Source organism: Thalassophryne amazonica, chromosome 20 (genome assembly GCF_902500255.1).
Source record: "Thalassophryne amazonica chromosome 20, fThaAma1.1, whole genome shotgun sequence".
Lineage (NCBI taxonomy): Eukaryota > Metazoa > Chordata > Actinopteri > Batrachoidiformes > Batrachoididae > Thalassophryne > Thalassophryne amazonica.
Genome location: NC_047122.1, coordinates 65,426,640 through 65,447,877, shown reverse-complemented (window position 1 = coordinate 65,447,877; position 21,238 = coordinate 65,426,640). Strand labels below are relative to the sequence as shown.

General features: G+C 43.1%; 1 protein-coding gene across 1 annotated transcript in view; it reads left to right on the top strand.

Moving 5' to 3' along the window:
• The window catches only part of fam135b (family with sequence similarity 135 member B), a 113,628-nt gene that overhangs the window by 52,158 nt on the left and 40,232 nt on the right, over positions 1 to 21,238 (top strand). Inside the window, 3 exon segments of the mRNA XM_034160784.1 lie at positions 1,268 to 1,338; positions 4,465 to 4,638; positions 4,962 to 5,088. Of these exon segments, the coding sequence (XP_034016675.1) occupies positions 1,268 to 1,338; positions 4,465 to 4,638; positions 4,962 to 5,088 (372 nt within the window).

Sequence of the window (21,238 nt, the reverse complement as noted above, 5' to 3'; positions counted from 1 at the left end):
AACCACGACCACGAAAGCCTGTAACTCCTTAAGAGTTGTCTGGGTGTCTTGGTGGCTTCCCTCACAATTTTTGAGAACTGCCAACTTGACACAGATTTACCAGACGGTACCATACTCTCTGTATTTCGAAATGATTGTTATAAATATAGTCCAAGACATGTTCAGTGACTTGGAAATGTTTATGTATCCATCTTCTGGCTTGTTTCAAGAAAACTGGCTTCAAGGTACTTGTCTAGCAAAAGGCTAACCGGCTAAGTCAGCTGGATTGAAAAGTTTAATTAATGCATATTTTTTAATACCGACTGACATATTTTTGTTGTCAGTTCCTGTTTATACCCGAGGTTGTCGCTTGGGGAACAGTAGTGTCTCTAGACCAGGTCCTGGTCCTCGGGTGCTGTGGCTGTGTACTCCCCCTAGTGGCTGAATTGTGTCTAACTGCAATGAGGTGATTTAAATGCAGAGGGCAGATTTCATTGCATGTAAAGTACAATGAGAGTAAAGGCCTTCCTCTCCTTCATGTAGAGAATATAGAGCTCGGCTTCACTCAAAGTGTGGATTGTGTTGCACGTGTGGGCTCAGAATCCTAATTTTAGAAAGTTTAATTAAATGTAGACGTTTCTGTGGAGATGAAGGCTCTTGAAGGCGTATCAGATTTCAGTTGTTCGCTCTCCTGTAGGCTCCCCTTCATTAACCTTCCGGAGGTTATCTGCTTCTCACAGCTGCAGAAATAACCTAATTTCCCGTGGGCACATCCGTACCTATCGTGCGCTTAATCAATCGGAGCATCAGTATTACAGTGAACCACCGAAGATTTATATTTTGGCTCAGATTGTGTACATGTCCACAAAGAACTGTGTCCAACACTCCACCTCAGTCCTCTAAAGAATCAATTAGACCTCCTATCTTGAGTGGGTACTTTGTTTGTGCTTTTTCCCCACTTTGTTATTCAGTTTTTTTAATCACTTTCAATGCTTCCTGATACCTTGTGCCACTTTGACCATGAAACTAATCCACTTCTGGCACATTAGATTAAGAGCAATCCTGTTGGTAGACACCACAACATTAATATGTCATGATGAGAACTAACTTTGAAGTCCCTGAAGGATGCAACATCTCTAAATGTCAGTCAAATCTCTGTTGGCATTATGTCTGTGTTTTGTCTGCTTGTTGCAGTGTTGTGAATTATAAAGCAGGCTCTTTTGAATGATATGGATTTGTGTGTTTATGCAATTCTCTATCAATAATTTCTTCTTTTTTTTTTTTGCAGGTGGAGGAGGCCCTGAGTGAGGTGGACTTTCAGTTGAAGCTGGATCTTCATTTCACCGACAGTGAGCAACAGTAGGTTTGGAAGCATTTGTGTCAGAGTGAGTGTGAATATGAGCTGTTACATCTTTACACTCACAGTTTTCAGCGCCTGTTCTTTGAGCAGTTTATAACTGGTCTGTTTTCAACAAAACACAAAAGAAAAGGCACATTTTATTAGGAGCAGAGTCATGTACTGACCTACACCTGCAGGACCACATTTAAACACTTGGGGAATGTGATCTCGCTGTAAATTGATGTTTGTTAGGATTACAGCCTGATACAGAAATATGCCACTGATTGCAGCATGAGTGGAACAAAGCAAGAGTTAAAAACAGGCTAATAAAGTATTTATCATTTTGACAGCATTCTGTGGTCCCATGTCTGTGTTAATAAAAGGGTGTATGTGTTTTTCTTTCCATTGAGAACAATTCAATACCTGCAGGAATATGAAGTACTACATTTCTGGAATATAATTTGTGTTGTTTTTTTTTTCCCACTAGTGTGGGAGGGTCTGTGACTTATATTACAAACATGTGAAAAAATACTGCACTATCTGCGGCCAAAGATGGCACCTTCTACATGAAAGACAACCTGCTCTTGTATACTCAGTAGGATGCTGTGATTCACACTGTGAAGCAGAAGGTGGTGGTAATGCAACATTAAACTAGAGGCCCACTGCCATAAAACAAGATCTGAATGAGGTAGATGTTGTTTCTCAGAGTCAATTTAAGAAATCATGCTCTCAAACTGAAAGACTGTATTTTGATATATACTCAACAAAAATACAAATACAACACTTGTTTTCACTCTCACCTTCATGCAGTGACGTAAAAGAGCTCAGCTGTATTCTGTGCATAAAAAAGGCTCTCTAAAAATGTGTTCACAAATTTGTTGGGAAAGTGTAGTGACATGGACCCACAACAGGGGGCGTAAATGAACAGACAATGGATGAGCCAAAAGTATAACACTTTAGTGTTGTGAAATGTGCACAACGAAATACAGACAATTGCAGATTTTGGAATACAGCCAAATATACAAAGGTGACGTGCGGGCAGGCTCGAGGATAGAAGACGTCGGTCCAGAGAAGAGCCAGATCCCACACGATTTCCACTGCCAGCAGATCTGAAGCACACCGGAGCCGCCAAGTCCTGAGTCCCCAGGTGGCCACCGTCTTCAGCTGTCAGACTTGGTACTGCTGGCAGGAAGAACAGACAGATGATGGTGGGTGTGTGAACACCCAGCAAACCTCCTAATCACAATTATCCCAAGAGTTCGTGCAGAATCCAAATGTCACACTAGTGGAGTCTGGGATGAGGAGTGGAGAACGCCAACTCCCCAAACACACCTACAAACTCTCGTGTACAAAGGTACGTCTGCAAACTCTGAATTTAACATAGTTAAACAGAGAAGTAAAGATGTTACAACTGTCTTACGTTTAGCTGAACAATTCGTGTTCAAAGGCTGAGTGTTTTCCTGACGGGTAGACGATATCTCAGCAGCAAGGTGGAGATGCTGCCCGGCTTTTATGGTGGTGGTGGTTGATGAGTAACAGCTGGCGTTGATGATGAGTGACAGCTGTCAGTCCCAGTTGCTCCCGTGGGGTGGATGCGCCCTCTCGCGCCTGAAGCCCGCACTTCAGGCAGGGTGCCCTCTGTTGGTGGACCAGCAGTACCTCCTCTTCAGCGGCCCACACAACAAAATTAGTTCTAACCCGTGTTAGTAAGTGCTTCTTCTTTGGCAAGTAATCCATCCACCTTGCAGATGTGGCATATCAACATGATGATTAAATAGCTGATTATTGCACCTATATGCCTTGCACTAGTCACTGGAAGGCGTGGAGTTTATTACCTATTACCAGGAACGTCCATCAGAGCTGTTGCCCGTGAACTGAATGGTAATTCTACGTCCATAAGACACTGACAATGTTGTTTCCAACCATTCATGTAACCAGAACCCACACATCTGGCTTTGTCAACTCAGAAAGATTTTGTTGTTCCCCAAGATCAACTGCATATTTTAGAGTGGACTTTTACTGTGTCCAGTGCAAGACAAAGCTGTGCAATAATCATGCTTTTTAATCTCGATATCTCGATATAAAACACACCAACAAGGTGTGACTTCAACAAATTTGTGAAGAAATTTTGCTAGAGAAAAAAAAAAGATTTACTACAACTCTTGGAAAACTTGAGTGGCAACGAAAGGTTGCTTTTATAATTTTGTTGCATAAAACAATTTTGTTTATGATTATGGATCCATAAACCCTGTTTTATTGATTAATGTGCTGCTGAATGTTCTTTCAATTAATATTTACAGTCTTTAAAGAAAATAACAAAACACATAGAATCTGATTTGTTTTGTTCCACCACTATGAACATTGTATGCTGAGCAGTATGTTGCTGTGTGTGTGTGTGTGTCTGTGTGTGTGTGTGTGTGGCCACATTCTTGTAAACACAATAACTATCTCACAACACATTGTAGACACTTGATACCCCGTCTGTCTGTATATGATATTTAATGTTTGACAGTGTGTATGACAGTGGCTTTCTCACACATGTAGTTTGAGCCGTGTGTGTGTGTGTGTGTGTGTGTGTGTGTGTGTGTGTGTGTGTGTGTGTGTGTGTGTGTGTGTCCAGAAAGACTGCCTGATGCATGCCATAAATTTGAGTTTTCCACACGCAAGAGCTTTTGCAGTGCTGATGTGATTTGGGGTCTCTGGCCTTGAATGGAATACCAAACTAGGTAGAACCCAGGACCTGGGAGGAGTCGGCCAACAAACAGACAGGCAGACATGACCTTGACCTCAGTGAGTGACCTTTGGTAAAGTCCACATTGTACATCAAATGTACCTCCATATGTGTGATAAGTTTGGTTCAAATCAGAACATGCAAACTCCACACAGAAAGGAACCAAGTGGGGAAGCGTACCCACGACCTTTGGGACAAACCAGACCAAAAGTCTCTAGATTAATTTGCTCATACATGAAAACACACACACACACACACCGAGCAAAAACACCATAAAGCAATCACAAAAAAGCACAGAAAAGAAAGAATTCAGATTAGCACTGCAGAACTAAGTCAAAGATAAGTTAGTAATTATTTTGGTGAAGGGGTTTTTTTGTGATTTGGTAAAACCTCCCCGTCTTCTTTCTCTGCACAGGCTCTCGGGGATAACGACGGTCCCGTTGATCAGCAGTCGGACTCTCAGCCTGCACTTCCACCCGTGGAGGGGTCTCCACCACCACATCCCTGTCATGTTCGACTACTTCCACCTGTCCGTCATTTCTGTCTCCATCCACGCCTCACTGGTTGCCTTACATCAGCCGCTAATCAGGTAGCATGTTTCAAACTGTCTCCGTGAGCAGACTGGTGACTGTAGACTGTAGTCCCACCAGAGTGGAAACGCCGTTTGAAATCCTGTCAATAATCTGAAGTAATTGCAGGAAGTGATCGGCCGGCAGCATCTCAATTAGGAGCGTGTCCTCGAGCTGTGCAAAAGGATAGTTTTCTAAATATTTATCTGATGAATTCCGCCGTCAGTATCATAAACCCAGTGCTCAGATGGGCATTAGGAAGATTACAGCAGCACTAGCTTGATTAAAACTAGCCTCACGTCATTTGTCCTTTCTGGATGTTGTCTCTTTTGTCTCTCTTCAGCTTTGCTCGACCAGGGAAGGGCTCTTGGTTGGGGAAGGGCTCACCAGAGAGCACCGGTGACCCTTCTGCCATGTTTGCAGAGAACCTTGTGTTCGGCTCTGGGTACTGCAAGCCCATCGTCTCTGAGGTTTGTTTGCATCAGATCTTACACAACATTTATATGGAACGTCACTCGGACTCTGTCCCAATTCAGGGGCCGCATCCTTCAAAGGCCACATTCATTGGCCAAATGCATCATTGTGCTGTGGCTAGACTGTCTCATTTGGAATGCTCCTTGGAATGTGCCCTTCTTTCCCAAGATGCAACAGGTCTAAACAATCCCAAGAGTCATTGCTTGATTTTTGCCCAAGAAAAAATAATTCATAATTATGCAATGTTTAAAAGTAAAGTATAAATGAGCATTGAAAAAGATCACTAAACTATAGGTTACACACACTGTGCTGAGTTGAAGTTGCTTATCAACAGTAGGCAGGGGTTGGATAAGCTAAAAATGGTTGTTGGCCTAAGAAGGCCAGATCTTTGTAGCCCACATCCTTTCGTAGGATCCTTTGTAGCCCACATTCTTTCGTAGGATTCTTTGTAGCCCACGTCCTTTCATAGGATTCTTTATAGCCCACGTCCTTTTGTAGGATTCTTTGTAGCCCACGTCCTTTCATAGGATTCTTTATAGCCCACGTCCTTTTGTAGGATTCTTTGTAGCCCACATTCTTTCGTAGGATTCTTTGTAGCCCACGTCCTTTTGTAGGATTCTTTATAGCCCACGTTCTTTCATAGGATTCTTTGTAGCCCACGTCCTTTCGTAGGATTCTTTATAGCCCACGTCCTTTCGTAGGATTCTTTGTAGCCCACGTCCTTTCGTAGGATTCTATGTAGCCCACGTCCTTTCGTAGGATTCTTTGTAGCCCACGTCCTTTCGTAGGATTCTTTGTAGCCCACGTCCTTTCGTAGGATTCTTTGTAGCCCACGTCCTTACGTAGGATTCTTTGTAGCCCACATCCTTTCTTAGGATTCTATGTAGCCCACATCCTTTCGTAGGATTCTCTGTAGCCCACATCCTTTCGTAGGATTCTATGTAGCCCACATCCTTTCGTAGGATTCTCTGTAGCCCACATCCTTTCGTAGGATTCTCTGTAGCCCACATCCTTTCGTAGGATTCTATGTAGCCCACATCCTTTCGTAGGATTCTATGTAGCCCACATCCTTTTGTAGAATTCTATGTAGCCCACATCCTTTCGTAGGATTCTCTGTAGCCCACATCCTTTCGTAGGATTCTCTGTAGCCCACATCCTTTCGTAGGATTCTATGTAGCCCACATCCTTTCGTAGGATTCTTTGTAGCCCACATCCTTTCATAGGATTCTATGTAGCCCACATCCTTTCGTAGGATTCTATGTAGCCCACATCCTTTCGTAGGATTCTATGTAGCCCACATCCTTTCATAGGATTCTATGTAGCCCACATCCTTTCGTAGGATTCTATGTAGCCCACATCCTTTCATAGGATTCTATGTAGCCCACATCCTTTCGTAGGATTCTATGTAGCCCACATCCTTTCATAGGATTCTATGTAGCCCACATCCTTTCGTAGGATTCTTTATAGCCCACATCCTTTCATAGTATGAGACCCCTGAAGTGACACACAGCCATAACAATGTTGGTGGTCAGTGATTAATTTCACACAGCAACATATTTTTTTTATCTCAATCCAGTTTCCTCAGATGACATTAGTGAGGAAATATTTTTGTCACAGCATTAGAGTGCATGAGGTCAGTCCTGGCATTTGGGCAGTTGTGGTTCTCTGTCTGGATCCACACATTTACTGGCACCCTGTCATGATTTTCAGAAATGTGATGTTTTGTTTTTTTAAGCGACTGAAAATAAATACCCAATTTTGCAATGCAAAAACTGAACCCATATCTGGGTGATCACTTTTCTTATAAGAATCAATCAACCCAAATAAAGTGTATCTATAATTAATAATAAATAAATATAATAATATATAAATACATAAATATTAGCAGGCTTTGATGAATTTGCCGTAATTGCTGTAGTAAGTCATTGAATATGTCTTGGACTTCTTTCATATGTGTGTTGGTTCAGTCTGCTGAGCTTCAAACAGGATCTCACTTTGGCTGGAGAATAACTGAAGATATACTTGATTTTATTTTTTGGTTTTGTATATTTAATTGAGGCAAAAAACAAACAAACAAACAAACAAAAAAACAGGTGACTTGTGGTACCAAACCAGACTTGTTGAACAATGGCTTTCATTAGTCATCCCAACCTTCAAAAAAAGTAAAAAACATTTCTGAAGATTTAACCATTAATGTAAGTATATTTCTGAGTGGACAGAATCTCTCAACAAATTCATAGTCTCTTACTTGTAGATCTAAAATATTTAAGTTTAGCACAACAGGCAAAAAATGAATGAATGAATACATTTATTCAGCACACACAGTCCAAAACAACAACAAAAAACTTACAACCAAGAAAGAAAATGGATTAACAATGTGTCCATGTGCCTGAAAGGGTATAGGCAGAAGCAAAGCTTATTAACGCCTACCCCTTTAACCAAACATAAAATGATATAAAATAAATAAATAAATAAACCTCTGATATCAATTGTTCAAGAATTTGTTTTGAGGGGAGAAAAAATGATTTGTGTTTGCGTGTCAGTCCAGCTCATGGTCTCTAACAAGGATGTTCCTCAGTAAATCGTAATGAGAGCCCAGGCTGCTCCCTCCCTGCTCCCTGCTTTTACACAGCCCCCGCCTGGGAACTTTAATGAGGTCTGCATTTAGCCACGCAGGGGGGCTCGTTTGATCCCAGTAATGAGTTGTGCTCAAACCGCCACGTACCACATAGCTACAGGTGAAAACTGCACTCCTCCTGCACCTCAGACCTTTGTTACCTGAGGCTACAGTACAATTCCATTTATCACAGTGGAATTCCCTCCAACACGTCTGTTGTTATTCATTACAAAAATAAGTAAATTGCTGAATCACGCTGTTATATCTCATAAAGGACGGTGATAAAGGTCTTTAGCTGCTATGAAAGAACACCTTCAGAGGAAAGAATACTGAAAAAAGACACAAGGACGCATTTCTGGTGGAAGAGTTCAAGTTCTATTTGTTCATATTTGAGAATATTCTGGTGATTCCAGCCAGTGTGAAAGTGTGTGCTCAGATATAACATCACACCCTGCAGTGGTTAACTGGAAAAGTTGCATCTGCCTCATGAAACGAAGCAAAACGACTCATATTTAGGTGATGTCCCATTTGTCATTATGCAAAATTCAAAATACCAAAACGTAATATTTCCAACCTGGAGATTATTTCATATGGTTCAGTCCATGAGCTTCGTATTTACTTGGTAAAACCTGTGCTTCATATAGGTGAAGAAGTAGGGAAATAGATGTTTTTTTTTTTAATCAGATTATCAGAAATATTGATGCATCTTAGAAGAGGAAAGCCTCTGAATCTGCAAACATTCTTTTGAAGAGTGACTGCAAGAGGAGAAAAAAAAAAAACATCTGCAGGAACACCACCACCAGCTTTTGCTGATTTTTAAATCAAAATTATTTTGACCTGAGTCGTACAAATATATTATTTAAGTTCGCTAAGTAGGCATGGCTGAGTAGTAGGTCAAGCACTTTTTTTCCGTCCATTACGCATATTGGTTGTCAGTGGTGGGCACACTTCCGATAATCCGATAACAGATAATTATCGAAGATAATGTTTTCATTATCAGATTATCTTTTCAGATAACTTTAAAACCATTATCAGACTAATTATCTTCCGATGAATTATCGTCCGATAACTTTTAGACCGATAACGTAGCAAACGAAGCTGAACAGCAGCAAGCATTTTTAAAGTTTAAAATCACTTTAGACCTACCTGTTGTACGTTTCTTAAGAGATGTATTGTTCTATCCTCTGCAAACAGAAGCGAGGTAGTTTCAGGAGAAACCACTCTACCCTCTGCAGACAAAGGAGAACTGGTGACCAAAAAAAAAAAAAAACCCATTTCCTTTAACCCCATACTGATAATACACTGGCAATATCACCCAAGTCATCCAGAGGCATACATTTTTATCTTATGGTTCAAATTTTAACCAAACTAAATTTGGACAAGTTATTTAAAATTACTGTCATGCCTAAAGTTTTATAAAGAGAAAACATCAGATATATGTTTTAGTTTTAAAGTAATATTCTAATTTTTAAGGTTTTGTGAGCACATGCTTTGCACATCAGTGCATTATGGGTAATCTCAGTACGTTCATGACAGGACAAATGCATTTCAGACACTCAGACTTCACGGACAGCAGCATTAAACTCTACTGCCTCAAACTCTCGTGAATATATTCTCTGGGTTTATAGACATTATTGTATTTGCGTTTGTTAAATTCCACGCATCTTATATGTAGCAGAAACGGTTTATCTGGAATTTTGTTTTGGCAAGGCCTCTACTACCATCTACTGGCCAGTAGTGTTCATGGCAGTATTCGCCCTAAGTACTAAGTGTCTGGGCACAAGTAGATGGCAGTGTTCTATTTATTTTGACCCCCGTTATATCAGATGGTTGTCAAATCAACGTTTTGGCTTTGCAAATGGCTTTTTTTTTTTTTTACAAATTAAGTTTCAAAACAAAACAACAACAACAAAAAAAAAAACATTACAAGACAACTCTGCGGTGTTTGCACAGGCACAGTGCGAGAGGTTGGATGCTTGTAGCTCTTCGGCAGCCAGACCAGAATAATATCAAACAGGTTTGATTTTCATTCGACCATACGATCGGCGATCAGGAGGTGGTCATGAGATGTTGAACGCAGCTTGTTACTCCATGTACACTACACGATGCAGGATGCGCGATTAACCTGAAACTCGGTCCAAAAATTTCTCACACAAATGAAAAATCATCTGAAAAGTGCCAAAACTCGCACAGTGTAAAGCCAACATTTATGTGTCAAGACAATATTGACAAGACAATACATCATAAAACGTGTGCATGGCACTAATAAGAGCACACATTCTCTCCACATGCAAAACATTTTGCGATGACACTTCCAGGGCTCCGTAAAAATGCCTGTTTTTACAAATAAAAAATGGAATATTTTACAAAAGCACATTTATCTGTAAACACCAACACACAACACACGTCACATTAACGTATTGGTTTACATAATGAATGACTGAACCAATCAGTGTTTAGCAGAGGCACATTTACCCAGAATCCTTTGTGATCTGTTTTTGTTACAAAACCTCAGAATTAGTGCATTATTCAACATTAAAAGATATATGTTATATTTTAACTTTGTCCAAATGACAGAATTGACATTAATGGAGTTATTCTATCAGTATTCACACAAAACCATCAAGTCAGGATGCCTTTGTTTTTCAAGATCTCCACCTGACCAGAGCAACATGATTGGTAGAGAGCTAGGCTTTGTGGCTGCTCTCAAGGTGCTGTAGCTGGGTAGCTTCCAAAAGGGGGCAGCATGTTCAAACATAGAAGTGCTGACTCATTATTTGGGTCTTATGTCGCTTTTTATGCTTCCAAAAGCGATCGTGGTGTTAAAACTCAAATTCAGCTTGTTAGCAGTTGCAAATGTATCAGAGACAATACTGGAATTTATCGGTTATCTGTAACTTCCGATACATTTTTGGCTGGTTCATCGGTTAATCTTTATCAAAGATAACTTTTCAGTTATCTGATTATCTGTTATCAAAGTTAATTTTTTGGTTGTCTGTGCCCACCACTGTTGGTCGTAATTTAAAGCGAAATGAGGCAGCAGGTTGTTAACAAAATGCAGTATGTTTCTGAATCATGAAAGATGCTGCTTGCTGAAAATTAGTTCTGTCTGCTGCACGGTGACAGATCCTTAAATCATTCAAGATTCATTTTTTATATTCAACATATTGAGATAAAGCATGTCTGTGATACTTTGCTTTGAATTAATTCTGAAAAATGTCATTGGTTTGTGGAGTGAATGTGTAAATACCACAATAAATAAATAAAACCAGGAATTTCATTGAAAATATTGTGATAGCATTGAAACACTGAATTGAAACTTCATATTTTTTTCCATGAGTGTTATATTCCTAAGAGAGTGTTTTTAATGTATTTATTTTTATCATCATCATGGAACAAGGTCAATTCACTTAGCAACTTGATGCAGCCCAGTCTCATATTTTGTTTCTGTTTTTTTTTATGATACCATCATTAATGAATAACATTTTCATGATGCAGTCAAGTTTAGCTCACTATTTTTAACCCGAACACTAATGATAACAAACCCCCCAAATTTCATGAACTTTACCCAAATTCTGTCCTGGCTTTTAACTAATTAATAATCCAAAGGAAAACAAAATTACAAAAACTTAAAGGTCACACTATTTTATTCAGATTTAGCAATTTGAAGATGCAGCCACCTTAATTATCAAAGAGTATCGGTATCAGTACCAGTATCGGCATTACTGGCCCTGTATTTGGATCAGTACCAAATCTTACAGTGTCGGACACCACCAGGGTACGTGTCTTCTGAACCTGTTTATGTGGGGCGTGTTTGAGCTTTGCCCCTTAAACCACCTTAACCAAAGTTAACATTCTCTGCAATTTTTTATTTAAAAAATGCAAACTCTTTCTTGAGATGGACAATATGAGCATCCCAGCTCGACGAGTCACCGCACCTCACTCTTAGACCAGCACGCCCACATCAGGACAAGTTCTCTTGTGATTTAGAGGATGAGGGCAATTGGTTTAAAATTTACAACTGCATTAGCAGTGACCCAAATGATACTCTGTGCACTGCTTTGTGCCAGCTAGAAAATCAATCAGTGTGTCTAAAGAGGTGTGCAAGACTCTACAATACTGTTGACAGCTGTATTTTTCAATATCATACCATCACAGGCTCCCAGCAGCCAGTATCTGGTCATAGGAGAGTTAAACTGAGAGACGCTTTGATGATAATAACTAGCTGCTCAAGAAAAAGTTATTTGTCTTTGCTGCTTAGCCTGATCCTGGGAGGCGTCTCTATAAGGCACAGAGAATTATGAAAGTAAACACACAGATGTTCCTTCCTGGTTTGGAGATGTGGCACTGCTACAATTATAGAGTGAGCACCAGCGTGATAACAGGGCCGGAAACTTTGTTAGCTCGAGGCAAATTTCAGCACATCCCCAAATTCTCGAGCATGGCATACTTTTGTCTAACACAACATCGTCTGGATCAGGGACTAGTTACTGGTTATGTTTGACTCCACAGTTTGACAACCAGTGTCTAAAATGATAATTGTTTGATTTTGTAGGGGATCAATTCCTCAAGGAGACAATAAAACGGTGGTGTTGGTGGTTTGTAGGTGTTTGCTTCTGTTTGTACTGAGGTACTCAGCATCTAGTATAGATTGTTCTGGTGAAATCCACTTAATAGTTTTGTTCCATTCTTAGAGAGCCATCTGCTGGAAGCATTCTGACTGCATTTATACTCAAGCTGCAAGAAAACACTTCCAACAGTCTCTTCCCTCAGAAGTGTCTTTGCGTTGTGGCTGCAGCTCCAGGGATGTTTCATTTTCACGACATAGTTTTTCACACACTTTTCCAACAATCCTCACCTAAAGGCAGCATATATCTTGTCCCGAAGTTCTTATGAATGTGAATGAGCTGGATTCACAGATTCAAAAATCAAAGCACAATACACAAAGTAACATTAGTGTTCAGACATAGATGACTGGGTGTGTCTTAAGGTGTGGTTTATATATATCAATAATTCTCACATCTGCATTTTTTAGGAAGAGGTCAGGAAATGATAAGCTATTAAGCCTTTTTGTTTGTTGTTTTTTTAAACCAACAATCTATCGTTTCGTGACAAGTGGTCAAATAACTTTGTTGAAGGGTTGTGATCTCACAATAAAACACCAAAAATGATTGGTTTCAAACAGAAAAAACCTCAAGTTTTAACATTTTTGTCTTTCCTCTAGAAGACCAGCTCACCTGGACAAGTTAGCTAAGTCATTATCCGCACGGAAACGCAGCTTTCCCTATATGATGTTTTTCTTTGCTGTTTCCAAAAAGTGGTCCATAAAAACAGCACAGTTTCAATAAATATCTCTGTCCACACACAAGTGCTTCAACTGCCTGAAAACGCTGTAGTACATATGCCAGGCCTATATGTGGATCTGTAACGCTTACACAGAAAACAGAGAAGATATGGAGCATGCAGATAACCAGTGTTACGAGCTAATTGGTGTAGCAATAGAAGCTAGCACTTAACAAAGTGACACACAGAGTAAATATAAAGTCTGTTAATCTGACCTGTTGTGTCCTTTCAACTTGATTCATCATCACAGCCTGACAAAACTGTTGTCCAAATAAGACATCCTTGTTTAGGGCTCCTTCACACATAACATGATTGAAGCCGACTAGCACACAAAGGAGGAATTGCATGCCATTAGTGAAAAATCGGAGCCGCCTCAAATGCCTTGTATACCTGTCGCCACAACCATTCGTGCACACAAGCGGCCGAAAGACAGCGAATGCCCTGCGCGCCCTCATTCGACCCCCCTCTTAGCAGCTGTTGGCCAAATTCCAGTTGCCACACACAAACGTCTAACAACGCTCGGTGGACACTTAGAAAAGGTGGGGCTATTCGCGCTCCTGGTATGATAGTAGACAGCAGGCGACCACATTCAATCTGTCTGTAAAAAGTGTCTAAATGTAACACAAGTGTGGTGTCACCAAGCAACACACATGAGAGTAATTGCACACAAATTGCATGTGGACTGTGTTGTCGTCGTCGTCCTCCCCCCAACACAAATGGCTTGTGGAGTGTGTCCCCACCCCTACCAGCACACACACACACAGCATGAATCCAACATTGTCGGCTGTGGCTGGGAGTCCCAGAGTCCAGTCACTGTCCAGCGCAGTGCACTGCTGGACCAGCTGACCACTGTGTCCTGCAACTCAGCTGGAGAACATGCAGTGCACATGTGTGTCGGGCGCTCACGTCCTCATGAGGACCAGCCAGCATCTGAGTGCACAGCATGGTGTGAAGCCGGTTGATGTCACTTCCACCACATAAATTGTAGTTTACGTGACAGACAGAGTGGAAATTAAATAAAACAAATAAGGGTGAAAGCGTGAACTCATTCTTGTGTGATCGCTTTGCTCATACGCTTTGCTGTGGACATACGGTTCATGTCAACTGATCGCCAACTGACAGCTGGACATGTGGACGCAAGGTGCTATATTACAACACAGACATCAGACAGATGCAAGACAAACATAATAATACATACATGAAATTAAAATCACAAAACAAAGCAACAGAGTGAGCCTTTTTTTCTGTGAGTTGCTGAGCTCTGCTGACAGAGGTGGGTGTGTCCCTGCAGCTGTTCAGACATCTGTGCTTGCAGCTCATAGCTGGTGAACACCTGTAGTGGCTTGAAGGATACAACCTCACATAACTGTACTGTGAAGTGCGGACGGTGGCATGCTGTCCTCACATGGGCATAAATTAAAACATGTTGCTTCAGCTGACCGGTGCGTCAGCGCACTGCAACACTGGTGAATATCATGCCATGCAGGAAATCGCCCTGCGACGCGCATGTCACTGTTGTGAAAGTGTAGGTGCACGGACCCACAACAGGGGGCGCAATGAACGGACAATGGAGAAAAGTAAATAATAAGTTTTACTGTTGTGAGAAGAACACAACTAATACAACAATTAACAATTTGGAGGCGTAAGCCGAAATCTGCTGGTGTCGTGTGGGCAGGCTCGAAGGTAGGAGACGCCCGTCCTAGTCGAAGCGGAACCACCCAGATCTCCTCTGCCACCGAAACCCAGAAGTACTGGAACCGCCAAGTCCCGAATTCCCAGGTGGCCACTGCCTTCGCTCGTCGGATCCGGTACTGCTGGCGGAGAAGAGCACAAACACACAGGTAGGGATGCGACCGCACCCAGTAGACGGAGAGGGGCAAAGCCGCCTCCACCTCTTGTCACACTTAAGCAGGAAAGGTGAGTACTTATCCAAACACTTGGCCTTCAGTAGTCCGCTGTCCTGAAAGGGTTATCAAATATTGTCTAGAACACAGAATATGCTGCTGAGGTGATTACCTTAAACTCAAGGCGATATCTCGGCACTGAGGTGGAGACGCCGTCCTGCTGATATACCTCCGTGCTGAGTGGAGTCAGCTGTGTCCAGTAATGGGTGACAACTGTCATCCTGGCTGTTCTCATCCGGCGGCAGCGCCCTCTGGTGCCTGGAGCCCGCACTCCAGGCAGGGCGCCCTCTGGTGGTGGTGGGCCAGCAGTACCTCCTCTTCAGCGGCCCACACAACAGGACCCCCCCCTTAACGGGCGCCTCCTGGCGCACGACCGGGCTTGTCCGGATGGCGACGGTAGAAGTCGGCCAGGAGGGCCGGGTCCAGGATGAAGCTCTTCTTCACCCAGGAGCGTTCTTCAGGGCCGTACCCCTCCCAGTCCACCAGGTACTGAAATCCCTGGCCCATTCGACGGACGTCGAGGAGCCGGCGCACGGTCCAAGCCGGTTCCCCGTCGATGATCCGGGCAGGAGGTGGTGCCGGACCCGGGGTGCAGAGGGGTGAGGTGTGATGGGGTTTTATCCGGGAGACGTGAAAAACTGGGTGAATCCGCAGCGAGGCCGGAAGCTGTAGCCTCACTGCGGCGGGATTGATGACTTTGAGGACCTTGAAGGGACCGATGTACCGTTCTTGGAGCTTGGGGGAGTCCACTTGAAGGGGAATGTCCTTGGTGGACAACCATACTTCCTGCCCGGGGCGATACGTGGGGGCCGGGGCCCGCCGCCGGTCTGCATGTTTCTTCGCCCTCGTCCGGGCCCTCAACAAAGCAGAGCGGGTGGCACGCCACACCCGACGGCACTTCCGTAGGTGGGCCTGGACCGAGGGCACACCGACCTCTCCCTCGACCACCGGAAACAAGGGGGGCTGATACCCCAAGCACACCTCAAACGGGGAGAGGCCGGTGGCTGATGACACTTGGCTGTTGTGGGCGTACTCGATCCAGGCCAGGTGGGTACTCCAGGCCGTCGGGTGCGCGGCTGTCACACAGCGTAGTGTCTGCTCCAATTCTTGGTTGGCCCGCTCTGCTTGCCCGTTGGTCTGGGGGTGGTACCCGGACGAAAGGCTGACCGTGGCCCCCAGTTCCCGGCAGAAGCTCCTCCAAACGTGTGAGGTGAACTGGGGACCGCGATCGGAGACGATGTCTGATGGTATCCCATGCAGACGGACGACGTGGTGGACCAGGAGGTCCGCTGTCTCCTGGGCCGTTGGGAGCTTCGGGAGGGCCACGAAGTGGGCCGCCTTGGAGAAACGGTCCACTATCGTGAAGACGACGGTGTTTCCCTGGGACGGCGGGAGACCCGTGACAAAGTCCAGGCCGATGTGGGACCAGGGGCGATGAGACACGGGCAGTGGCTGTAGCTGCCCTGAGGTCTTTCTATGGTCGGCCTTGCCCCTGGCGCAGGTGGTACAGGCCTGGACGTAGTCCCGGACGTCGGCCTCCAGGGATGCCCACCAGAAGGGTTGCCGGACGACTGTCACGGTCCTTCGCACCCCAGGGTGACAGGAGAGTTTAGAACCGTGACAGAAGTCCAGGACTGCAGCCCTAGCTTCTGGTGGGACGTATAGTCTGTTCTTTGGTCCGTTCCCGGGGTCCGGGTCACGGGTCAGGGCCTCCCGGACGGTCTTCTCCACGTCCCAGGTGAGGGCGGCCACGATAGCGGACTCCGGGATGATGGGATCTGGGGGATCCGACGGTTCCGTTTTGACCTCGTCTTCGTGCACCCGGGACAATGCATCCGATCAATCAATCAATCAATTTTTTTTTTATATAGCGCCAAATCACAACAAACAGTTGCCCCAAGGCGCTTTATATTGTAAGGCAAGGCCATACAATAATGATGTAAAACCCCAACGGTCAAAACGACCCCCTGTGAGCAAGCACTTGGCTACAGTGGGAAGGAAAAACTCCCTTTTAACAGGAAGAAACCTCCAGCAGAACCAGGCTCAGGGAGGGGCAGTCTTCTGCTGGGACTGGTTGGGGCTGAGGGAGAGAACCAGGAAAAAGACATGCTGTGGAGGGGAGCAGAGATCGATCAGTAATGATTAAATGCAGAGTGGTGCATACAGAGAAAAAAGAGAAAGAAACAGTGCATCATGGGAACCCCCCAGCAGTCTACGTCTATAGCAGCATAACTAAGGGATGGTTCAGGGTCACCTGATCCAGCCCTAACTATAAGCTTTAGCAAAAAGGAAAGTTTTAAGCCTAATCTTAAAAGTAGAGAGGGTGTCTGTCTCCCTGATCTGAATTGGGAGCTGGTTCCACAGGAGAGGAGCCTGAAAGCTGAAGGCTCTGCCTCCCATTCTACTCTTACAAACCCTAGGAACTACAAGTAAGCCTGCAGTCTGAGAGCGAAGCGCTCTATTGGGGTGATATGGTACTACGAGGTCCCTAAGATAAGATGGGACCTGATTATTCAAAACCTTATAAGTAAGAAGAAGAATTTTAAATTCTATTCTAGAATTAACAGGAAGCCAATGAAGAGAGGCCAATATGGGTGAGATATGCTCTCTCCTTCTAGTCCCCGTCAGCACTCTAGCTGCAGCATTTTGAATTAACTGAAGGCTTTTTAGGGAACTTTTAGGACAACCTGATAATAATGAATTACAATAGTCCAGCCTAGAGGAAATAAATGCATGAATTAGTTTTTCAGCATCACTCTGAGACAAGACCTTTCTGATTTTAGAGATATTGCGTAAATGCAAAAAAGCAGTCCTACATATTTGTTTAATATACGCTTTGAATGACATATCCTGATCAAAAATGACTCCAAGATTTCTCACAGTATTACTAGAGGTCAGGGTAATGCCATCCAGAGTAAGGATCTGGTTAGACACCATGTTTCTAAGATTTGTGGGGCCAAGTACAATAACTTCAGTTTTATCTGAGTTTAAAAGCAGGAAATTAGAGGTCATCCATGTCTTTATGTCTGTAAGACAATCCTGCAGTTTAGCTAATTGGTGTGTGTCGTCTGGCTTCATGGATAGATAAAGCTGGGTATCATCTGCGTAACAATGAAAATTTAAGCAATACCGTCTAATAATACTGCCTAAGGGAAGCATATATAAAGTGAATAAAATTGGTCCTAGCACAGAACCTTGTGGAACTCCATAATTAACTTTAGTCTGTGAAGAAGATTCCCCATTTACATGAACAAATTGTAATCTATTAGACAAATATGATTCAAACCACCGCAGCGCAGTGCCTTTAATACCTATGGCATGCTCTAATCTCTGTAATAAAATTTTATGGTCAACAGTATCAAAAGCAGCACTGAGGTCTAACAGAACAAGCACAGAGATGAGTCCACTGTCCGAGGCCATAAGAAGATCATTTGTAACCTTCACTAATGCTGTTTCTGTACTATGATGAATTCTAAAACCTGACTGAAACTCTTCAAATAGACCATTCCTCTGCAGATGATCAGTTAGCTGTTTTACAACTACCCTTTCAAGAATTTTTGAGAGAAAAGGAAGGTTGGAGATTGGCCTATAATTAGCTAAGATAGCTGGGTCAAGTGATGGCTTTTTAAGTAATGGTTTAATTACTGCCACCTTAAAAGCCTGTGGTACATAGCCAACTAACAAAGATAGATTGATCATATTTAAGATCGAAGCATTAAATAATGGTAGGGCTTCCTTGAGCAGCCTGGTAGGAATGGGGTCTAATAAACATGTTGATGGTTTGGATGAAGTAACTAATGAAAATAACTCAGACAGAACAATCGGAGAGAAAGAGTCTAACCAAATACCGGCATCACTGAAAGCAGCCAAAGATAACGATACGTCTTTGGGATGGTTATGAGTAATTTTTTCTCTAATAGTTAAAATTTTGTTAGCAAAGAAAGTCATGAACTCATTACTAGTTAAAGTTAATGGAATACTCAGCTCAATAGAGCTCTGACTCTTTGTCAGCCTGGCTACAGTGCTGAAAAGAAACCTGGGGTTGTTCTTATTTTCTTCAATTAGTGATGAGTAGAAAGATGTCCTAGCTTTACGGAGGGCTTTTTATAGAGCAACAGACTCTTTTTCCAGGCTAAGTGAAGATCTTCTAAATTAGTGAGACGCCATTTCCTCTCCAACTTACGGGTTATCTGCTTTAAGCTACGAGTTTGAGAGTTATACCATGGAGTCAGACACTTCTGATTTAAAGCTCTCTTTTTCAGAGGAGCTACAGCATCCAAAGCTGTCTTCAATGAGGATGTAAAACTATTGACGAGATACTCTATCTCCCTTACAGAGTTTAGGTAGCTACTCTGCACTGTGTTGTTATATGGCATTAGAGAACATAAAGAAGGAATCATATCCTTAAACCTAGTTACAGCGCTTTCTGAAAGACTTCTAGTGTAATGAAACTTATTCCCTACTGCTGGGTAGTCCATCAGAGTAAATGTAAATGTTATTAAAAAATGATCAGACAGAAGGGAGTTTTCAGGGAATACTGTTAAGTCTTCTATTTCCATACCATAAGTCAGAACAAGATCTAAGATATGATTAAAGTGGTGGGTGGACTCATTTACTTTTTGAGCAAAGCCAATAGAGTCTAATAATAGATTAAATGCAGTGTTGAGGCTGTCATTCTCAGCATCTGTGTGGATGTTAAAATCGCCCACTATAATTATCTTATCTGAGCTAAGCACTAAGTCAGACAAAAGGTCTGAAAATTCACAGAGAAACTCACAGTAACGACCAGGTGGACGATAGATAATAAATAAAACTGTTTTTTGGGACTTCCAATTTGGATGGACAAGACTAAGAGTCAAGCTTTCAAATGAATTAAAGCTCTGTCTAGGTTTTTGATTAATTAATAAGCTGGAATGGAAGATTGCTGCTAATCCTCCGCCCCGGCCCGTGCTACGAGCATTCTGACAGTTAGTGTGACTCGGGGGTGTTGACTCATTTAAACTAACATATTCATCCTGCTGTAACCAGGTTTCTGTTAGGCAGAATAAATCAATATGTTGATCAATTATTATATCATTTACCAACAGGGACTTAGAAGAGAGAGACCTAATGTTTAATAGACCACATTTAACTGTTTTAGTCTGTGGTGCAGTTGAAGGTGCTATATTATTTTTTCTTTTTGAATTTTTATGCTTAAATAGATTTTTGCTGGTTATTGGTAGTCTGGGAGCAGGCACCGTCTCTACGGGGATGGGGTAATGAGGGGATGGCAGGGGGAGAGAAGCTGCAGAGAGGTGTGTAAGACTACAACTCTGCTTCCTGGTCCCAACCCTGGATAGTCACGGTTTGGAGGATTTAAGAAAATTAGCCAGATTTCTAGAAATGAGAGCTGCTCCATCCAAAGTGGGATGGATGCCGTCTCTCCTAACAAGACCAGGTTTTCCCCAGAAGCTTTGCCAATTATCTATGAAGCCCACCTCATTTTTTGGACACCACTCAGACAGCCAGCAATTCAAGGAGAACATGCGGCTAAACATGTCACTCCCGGTCTGATTGGGGAGGGGCCCAGAGAAAACTACAGAGTCCGACATTGTTTTTGCAAAGTTACACACCGATTTAATGTTAATTTTAGTGACCTCCGATTGGCGTAACCGGGTGTCATTACTGCCGACGTGAATTACAATCTTACCAAATTTACGCTTAGCCTTAACCAGCAGTTTCAAATTTCCTTCTATGTCGCCTGCTCTGGCCCCCGGAAGACAATTGTCTATGGTTGCTGGTGTCGCTAACTTCACATTTCTCAAAACAGAGTCGCCAATAACCAGAGTTTGATCCTCGGCGGGTGTGTCGTCGAGTGGGGAAAAACGGTTAGAAATGTGAACGGGTTGGCGGTGTACACGGGGCTTCTGTTTAGGGCTACGCTTCCTCCTCACAGTCACCCAGTCAGCCTGCTTTCCCGGCTGCTCGGGATCTGCCAGGGGGGAACTAACGGCGGCTAAGCTACCTTGGTCCGCACCGACTACAGGGGCCTGGCTAGCTGTAGAATTTTCCACGGTGCGGAGCCGAGTCTCCAATTCGCCCAGCCTGGCCTCCAAAGCTACGAATAAGCTACACTTATTACAAGTACCATTACTGCTAAAGGAGGCCGAGGAATAACTAAACATTTCACACCCAGAGCAGAAAAGTGCGGGAGAGACAGGAGAAGCCGCCATGCTAAATCGGCTAAGAGCTAGTAGCTACGCTAAGCTAGCGGATTCCTAAAAACACGCAAAGTGAATAATG